The sequence below is a fragment of the Bidens hawaiensis genome, unplaced genomic scaffold (genome assembly GCF_021521415.1).
Source record: "Bidens hawaiensis isolate Kalapana, Puna unplaced genomic scaffold, B.hawaiensis_p1.1 tig00012963_1, whole genome shotgun sequence".
In the NCBI taxonomy this organism is placed as follows: domain Eukaryota; kingdom Viridiplantae; phylum Streptophyta; class Magnoliopsida; order Asterales; family Asteraceae; genus Bidens; species Bidens hawaiensis.
This window is the reverse complement of record NW_027492085.1, coordinates 85984-93906: the sequence shown is the minus strand read 5'-3', so window position 1 is coordinate 93906 and position 7923 is coordinate 85984. Positions and strand designations below refer to the sequence as shown.

At 42.3% G+C, this 7923-nt stretch overlaps 1 protein-coding gene across 1 annotated transcript; it reads left to right on the top strand.

Moving 5' to 3' along the window:
• The first annotated feature begins 326 nt into the window (after nucleotides 1-326).
• On the top strand, nucleotides 327-1071 carry LOC143542775 (uncharacterized). The gene is made up of 3 exons (XM_077035284.1): nucleotides 327-459; nucleotides 608-676; nucleotides 777-1071. Exons 1-3 carry the CDS (start codon nucleotides 403-405, stop codon nucleotides 849-851), a joined length of 201 nt encoding a protein of 66 aa, XP_076891399.1. The 5' UTR covers nucleotides 327-402; the 3' UTR covers nucleotides 852-1071.
• Nucleotides 1072-7923: the final 6852 nt, after the last annotated feature.

Below are 7923 nucleotides of genomic sequence, written 5' to 3'. Positions count from 1 at the left end.
ATAGATTTTGTAAAAGGGGTGTTTATTAAATGAAAATTTGAATTTTTATTGTCAAAGGTGCCTTTCATATTTATGGTATGCATATATAAGTATTTTTCTTTATATCTTTACCTTTTCCCAAATATATCATATGGCCATTTTTCATTCGATCTCTCTTGACACTCCAAATATAACACATGTCATAAAGTTGTGATCTTCCTGTTCAAACGGCGAGAAAACATGTCTAGTTATAGCAAAGAATGATAGGGAGAAACTTATGCAATTTCTTAGGATATTAACATGACACATGTCCATTCTTTCATCCTCAAAACAACTTATATATACTTCCATTTTTCCTTACTATCATATCATCAACATAATCTCTTTCAGTACTTTTGCATTTATATAACAAACGCTATAAAAATGAACAACCAACAAAGCGCAAGTGTCCAAGCCGGTGAGGCCAAAGCCAAAGCCGAGGTTACTCATCTCTCTCTCTTTGATCATCCATTGTCAATTCATTGATCGAATTGACTTAATGGATTTCATATTTTTAAACAAATTATATCAATTTATTGCAAATGTAAAATCTTTAAATTGTATTTGTTGTCTTGAAATGTCTTATTAGGAAAAAGGCAACCAATTGATGGATCAAGCTAGTAATGCGGCCCAGTCTGCCAAAGAATCAGTGCAACAGGTTCAACTTCAATTTAATGTTTTAATGATCGAAACCAATATATATATATATATGTATATATATATATATTAGTAAGTGATTAATTAACAAAAAAATGCAGGCCGGTCAACAAATGCAAGAAAAGGCACAGCAAGCAACTGAGGCAGTGAAGGATGCAACTGGGATGAACAAATAAACTAATGGTTCAACTTCTTCAAGCATCATGGCATCCTCTTGAATGAGGACTATATTTATTTTCTCATAATTCTTCTTATTTATGCTTGGCACTATTTTATTTCTTATTTTTTTACACATTTTTTTCTTCTGTAAAACAAAAAAAGAATCTCGATATATCAATCGAGTTATTAATGTTTATTATAATAAAATGACAGTGTCTAAAGAGTATACGATTCAAGGGTACATGTTTGTGTTTTCCTGCATTATTACTATATATATGTATATGCATGCTATGACTATATAATGTATCATTTCAAAAATGACTTTTTGTTTTAGACGCTTAATTTTAAAAATAAAAAAAAAGATAATTATTGAAGGGGACATAATAGGTTTCTTGTCATCCTGCTCCTCCCGTCCTGAAGCTAAAGAGTGATGTTCCACATCTTGTTCTTCCCATCCAACTCGTCTCCGTTCATCTTTCTAAAGTGTTAATGGTTAAATAGTTTACTAAATAAGTTTGTGATATTCTCGCCTAAATGAACTTGTTGACTAATTATAGCCCATCATGAATTCATATCCAACTAAATTTTTATTAAATGTTCAAGTAAACATGTTTATATTAACATGATTAACTACACATAACTTTGTAAGACCAAATAAACTCATTTTGAGTGTCTTAAATATAATCATATATCTTTATACATCAACATAATATATAAGTTATAAGAGTTACTCAGGAATTACTGTCTGGAATATATAATTAATCAGTTTTAAAAGGTAAAAGCACATAGAGAACATTTGTAAGGATATTATGTTTTTATTATACATTTTCAATGAGACATTTTTATCATGTTTATAATTTTTATTTGATTCGGTATTGTCTTTTTATTATGTGATTTGACTCACCAGACCGAAAAATATCTTGACAGATATTCGAACACTAAAAACAACACCCACAAAATTTCATTTATCCACCACTTGTAGTAACTAAAAAGTATCTATTATCGTCCGGTTGCACATTATATCATGTTTAGCTAGCTATTTCTACCCTCAAGTTATGCATGCCATTTGCTTCTTTAGTAAAACAAAAAAAAAAAAGAATCTCGATATATCAATCGAGTTATTGATGTTTATTTTAATAAAATGACAGTATCTAAAGAGTATATGATTCAAGAATACACGTTTGTATTTTCATGTATTATATATGTATTTGCATACTATGACTATCTAATGTATCACTTCGAAAATGACGTTTTGTTTTGGACACTTTTCAAAATAAAAAAAAGATAAGTATTGAGGGGGACATGATAGGTTTCTGGTCATCCTGCTCCTCCCGCCCTGAAGCTAAAGAGTGGTTGAAGAAACACCAGTCGAACCCCAACAGATTACAAGTAACCTGAGGGTTAGATAGACGTTTCCCACGAGGGGTTAATTCCGGCAAGATGGTTCTTCCGATAACCTGCAAAACAGACACCGTGAGCTCGTCACTAAGAAAGGGGGGGGGGGGTTCCTCCTTGTGACCACCCTCCGGCGTGAGAATCAGTCTATATTACTCTTTGATTATAAAAGTATATTAATAATACTAGAGCAGTTATCAGGTAAATTATACAAGATATTAGATGATGAAATGATATTACCATTTGATGTCTTTTATAGCCGAAGGTGGGTTTCCTAAGGAGGTTTAGCCGGCCTACTACTCTGCCAACTGTGGCCTACGCACGTGCTCTGCTGGTAATTGGTGGATAGGCAGCGGCTGACAGTGACCAGGCGTGCTGTTCACTTTTCCTTTTCCACCAACTACAGGCTAGGCACGTGGTATGGCAGGAGTTGGTGAGCAGGCGGCGGCTAATGGTCACAGTGCTGTGGCGTGTTGCCATGCTGCTGTCAGTGAGCTGTCGTATCGTTGGTCAGATCTTTTGTCCATACCTCGTCAGGTATCACACAAAAGATCCTCCATTATTATACGGACTGGCTCATTTAGGCGGGAGTTTTCCCCCTCCCGCCTTTATGCGGGAATATTCCCGGCTTTGCTCATTCCTTCTTCAGGTGACTACTGAATTATTACGAGTTGGAGCCTTTATGCGTGTAGCCATGCTGCGCGGGTGGCCAGTCCCTAATGGCGGGTATCCGCACCTGCGGGAACAGGGGATACTTGGAAACCATAGGGAGGCATTTCCTGCGGGACCAGCTTGCGTACCGCTTGTGAGGTCGTCACAACTCTGAGCGTGGTGAGTCCTGCGGGTTTGGTAGGTCGCGGCGCAGACGTCCCTATGGTGAAGTCTGCGGGTTCAACTGCGCAGACGTCCGTTTAAGGAATCTTGCGTGTTCAACTGCGCAGACGTCTCCTTTTAAGGAGTCTTGCGGGTCCTAACCACCTCTGCTGGGACCTACCTCTTCAGTGGTCTTCCACGACTTGTTCTTCACATCCAACTCATCTCCGTCTTCGTCCATCTCATAAATAAACTTGTTGACTAATGATAGCCCTTCATGAATACATATCCATCTGTAGATGTAGGGTACGTCAAACCCGATACGACCTTTTATTTATTACATAATATATTATGTTTATTACATTATTGTTATTGTCTACTAATTAGGCCCATTGGGCTGGGGGTTTGTGGAGGTAACCCCTAACCAGGCCTGGCCCAATAAAGGTTAGGGTTCATGATGGTAGCCATGGAGTCCCTATATAAGGAGCCTTTATCATACATTGAAATGACCTTCTCTTGGACCCTTGGCTCCCACATATTTTTGTGTCTGTAAACAAGAGTTCATTCTCTTAACAGTCACCTCCACTCCCCCACTTTTCCATGGCAGATCTAATCAACCGGAGAAGAAGATCAAGGCGTATCGTATCAGCAGTTAACCGTATCCTACCATGTTGACTCATTGGATCTAGGACCCATTATTGGGGGGTGGATCCGTGTTTTTATTCATCGGCGCCATCCGTATTTTTGTTAGAACAACAAGGAATTACTCTTTGTTTTTCATCTCGGTTCTCAGATCTGTTCATAAAAAATTCCAGATCTATCATTTCTTCTTTCAGATCTGTTCCATGGGAGTCCAAAAAATTTGTTGATCAAAACATATTTTCAGATCTGTTTGATTGAAACCCAGAAAATTCATAGATCTGAAAATTACCTTCAGATCTGTTTGGAGCCGTTCCAGATATGGAATCATCGGTTCATTTTACAAGAGATCCATTCTCTCTTTTCTTTAGATCTAGGTTTTGTCATAACTCACTTGATTGGAAATTCAATCATTGATATAGAAGAAATAATAATAATTAAAGTTGTGTATGTGTATTTGAAGAGGTAGGTCCCAGCAGAGCCCAGTTGGACCCGCAAGACTCACCTTAAACAGGGACGTCTGCGCAGAGACCAACTGGATCCGCAGGACCAACCATGCTCAGAGACGTGACGTCCTTACGCGCAGTACGCAAGCTGGTCCCGCAGGAAATGCCTCCCAATGGTGAAGGACTCCGCCTGTCCCCGCAGCCTCGGATACAAGCCATTAGGGAAGGCCACCCGCGCAGCATGGCTACACGCACAAGGCACTTAGCTCTCGATCATTCAGTGTCACCTGAAGGAATGAGCCAAGCCGGGAGCAATCCCGCACAGAGGCGGGAGGGGGAATACTCCCGCCCAAATAAGCCAGTCCGTATACTGAAGGATCTTTTACTGTACCTGACGAGGTATGGGCGAAAGATCTGATCAGAGATACGACAGCTCACTGATACAGTATGGCAAGCAGCATGCTCCTATACTGTATCACTATTAGCCGCTGCCTACTCACCAACTACTGTCATACCACGTGCGTAGCCGGCAGTTGGTGGAAAGGGAATAGTACACAGCAGGCCTGGTCACTATCAGCCGCTGCCTACCCACCAACTACCAGCAGGGCACGTGCGTAGGCTACTGTTGATGAACAGGAACACTGTAGCAGCCGGCCATACCTCCTTTGAAACCTACCTTCGGCTATAAATACCCCAAATGGTATGACCATCTCATCTTATCATATCTTATCACATTATCATCATATTATACCTGATATCTGCTCTAGCAATCTCTTAATATACTTTTATATTTAAAGAGCAATCTAGTCTGATTCTCACGCCGGAGGGTGGTCACAAGGAGGAACCCCCCCTTCTCAGTGACGAGCTCACGGTGTCTGTTTTGCAGGTTATCAGAAGAACCATCTTCCAAGGGTCTAACCCCTCGTGGGAAACAGCTATCCAACCCCCAGGTTACCAGTAATCTGTCCGGGGTCCGGCTAGTGTTTCTTCATTGGCGCCATCCGTGCATAAAGCTAGAACTACAATTTTCTCCAGTTTTTTCAAACTTTTACAAAGATGGTTAGAGAAATTCCGGTAACCACAACCCCAGCTACTGGGAGGAATACCGGCAACACAGTTTTTACGAACACTACCCCGGCTACCGAAGCCGGGGCAAGTGAAGTAAATTTTACGAACACTACCCCACTTACCAAAGCTGGGGCAAGTGCAGTAAATGATCGCCTACTGGGATCCACCGATACCCAGTTTGAGAAACGAAGACTCCCCCGCCAGACTCTCGATGAAGTTAAGGCATGGGCGGAGGCACGACAAAAGGAATTCCAGGCTGAGTTGGACGAACGCTTGCGTTCCGTGCAACAGGCCGACGAATTCGAATACTGGGAGGATGACTCGGAGGAATCCGACTCCGACGCGAACCCTCGCCATAGGGCAAAAGGGAAGCGTAAGGAAACGGAATCCCAACCGAAAAGGCATTTTGGACAAGCCTTCAAACCAAAAAGCACAGGTGGAAGTCCACGAGACTTCTCCAAAACGTTCAGACCAAACGTTGCGAATGCAGGAACGTCCAAGTTTGCAAGGGACATTGCGGAAGCAATCGCCCCAAAAAGTGCCAAACAAATGCCTAACATAGGCACATATGACGGTTTATCTGATCCAGACGATCATTTGAACAGGTTCATAGCGGGGGCAACCGTCAGCAATTGGACGGAACCCACGTGGTGCTACATGTTCCAAATGACGCTTGTTGGGGCTGCTAGAGCTTGGTTTGATCGTCTACCGGTCAACCACATCTACGACTGGGCAGACTTCCAACAGAAGTTTAGCCAACACTTCAGCCAGCAACGGAAGTATACCGAGGAGCAATGGACAATCCTCAAATGCATACGAGAGGAAGATGAATCTCTGCCAAACTTCATCACTCGCTTCAACTCAAAGAAGCTAAGTTTGGGCAATATCAGCGAAGATCTTGTTCGCGCTGCCTTCATCCAGGGCGCACATGACCCAGAGCTCATCCGCACCCTAACGGGTAAAGATGGCATGCCATCCACATGGGATGGCATCATGACAGCAGCAAAACGCTATGCGGAAACAGAGAAGCAACTGGGTAGAGATCTCCCACAGAGCACAAACCTCTACACTCAGAAGACGAGAGAAGACAACGTCCTCACCGCCAGACTAAATAAAAAACGGAAGCTAGGCATTTGGCAGTCAAGGGTAAACTTTGACACCTCATCCGGCTTGCAACATCGAGTAGGCGGAAGGGATAATGTACAGTCGCACCGGAACTCCAGATGGACGCCACTCACCAAAAGCGTCACTGAGATATTCGCCACTGAAGAGCTCCCATGGCCAAAGCCTCCAATAATCCGACATCGTCACGATGCTGATCGGAGCAAATACTGTGACTTCCACAAGACAAAAGGCCACAACACTGAAGAATGCATAGACGTAAAGGACATGGTCGAAGCATTTGTCAGAGATGGGACGCTCGCGCACCTCGTGGCACAATAAAGGCTGAGCAGGCGGGTGCGTATAGAACCTCAGCTGGGGAAAACACGAATCAATTCCAGCTTCAAAATCGAGACTACATGCTGCGTAAAGAACGAGATCCCGAACCAGGTGCGTATCGGCTCGATGGCACTCCCATCCCAACATGGAAGGGAGCTCATTTACACAGTCTGCATGTAAATCAATTCCAATTTGTAAAGAAAAGGCCAAGAGCCACTTCTAATGGAAATGATTCTCTTTAAGAACATCGAAGCTGATGATTTTACATTTATACTTTTCTGAACACTAATATGCCGGTTTTCACCGCATAATTACGTGAAGTCATTGCATGGGAAGGCGGTCCTACCCGCACGAACCCAATAACGTGACAAACCTTCACGCAGGTCAGTTTGGGAAAAAGTTCAGCACCCAAAAATGAAAGTGCCGATCTATCCGCATGAATCATTAAAGGAAACTGAATAATAACCTATCAACAACCGCGCGTCGAACGGTTAAACTATGCAACACTGGTGACGGCGTTCACATTACGTGAAGTCGTTGCGTGGGAAGGCGGTCCTACCCGCACGAACCCAATAACTTGACAAACCTTCACGCAGGTCAGTTGAAGGGGAAGAGTTCAATTATCCCATTAAATGAAAGTGCCGGTCTATCCGCATGAATCATGAAAGGAAACCGAACACTAACCTATCGACAACCGCGCGTCGAACGGTTCAAAACAAAATTCTTAAAAAGGATAAGGAAAACCTACACGCAGGTCAGATAAGGGTAAAGTTTTGCCATCCTACTAAGTGCAAGTGACGGTTCTACCCGCACAATCACGAAAGAGGAAGCAAGACTTCCTGTTATCAACCACGTTCAAAGGTTAACTTATCCTCAAAAGGTGAGGAAAACCTACACGCAGGTCAGATAAGGGTAAACTTTTGCCATCCTACTAAGTGCAAGTGACGGTTTTACCCGCACAATCACGAAAGAGGAAGCGGAAACTTTAATCCATTATCAACCACGTTCAAAGGTTAACTTATCTTAATGCCTTAGAAATTTCGAAAAGGAAAACCTACACGCAGGTCAGATGAAGGTTAAAGTTTAGCCATCCTACCAAGTGCAAGTGACGGTTCTACCCGCACAATCACGAAGGAGGAAGCGAAACTTTAACCCATTATCAACCACGTTCAAAGGTTCTTATTCTAAACACTTGGAAAATTGCTAATTTAAACTAAGTATGCAAGTCATAAGTTTATAAAGCAAGGAACCCAAAGAAGGAAATAACAATCTTATACGCAAAAAGATT

Bases quoted from the DNA above. Each gene is read 5' to 3' on its own strand.
- LOC143542775 (XM_077035284.1), top strand. From the start codon at position 403: ATGAACAACCAACAAAGCGCAAGTGTCCAAGCCGGTGAGGCCAAAGCC. The intron at 460-607 runs GTTACTCATCTC...ATGTCTTATTAG, and splicing joins AGGCCAAAGCCAAAGCCGAG to GAAAAAGGCAACCAATTGAT. The intron at 677-776 runs GTTCAACTTCAA...AAAAAAATGCAG, and splicing joins CCAAAGAATCAGTGCAACAG to GCCGGTCAACAAATGCAAGA.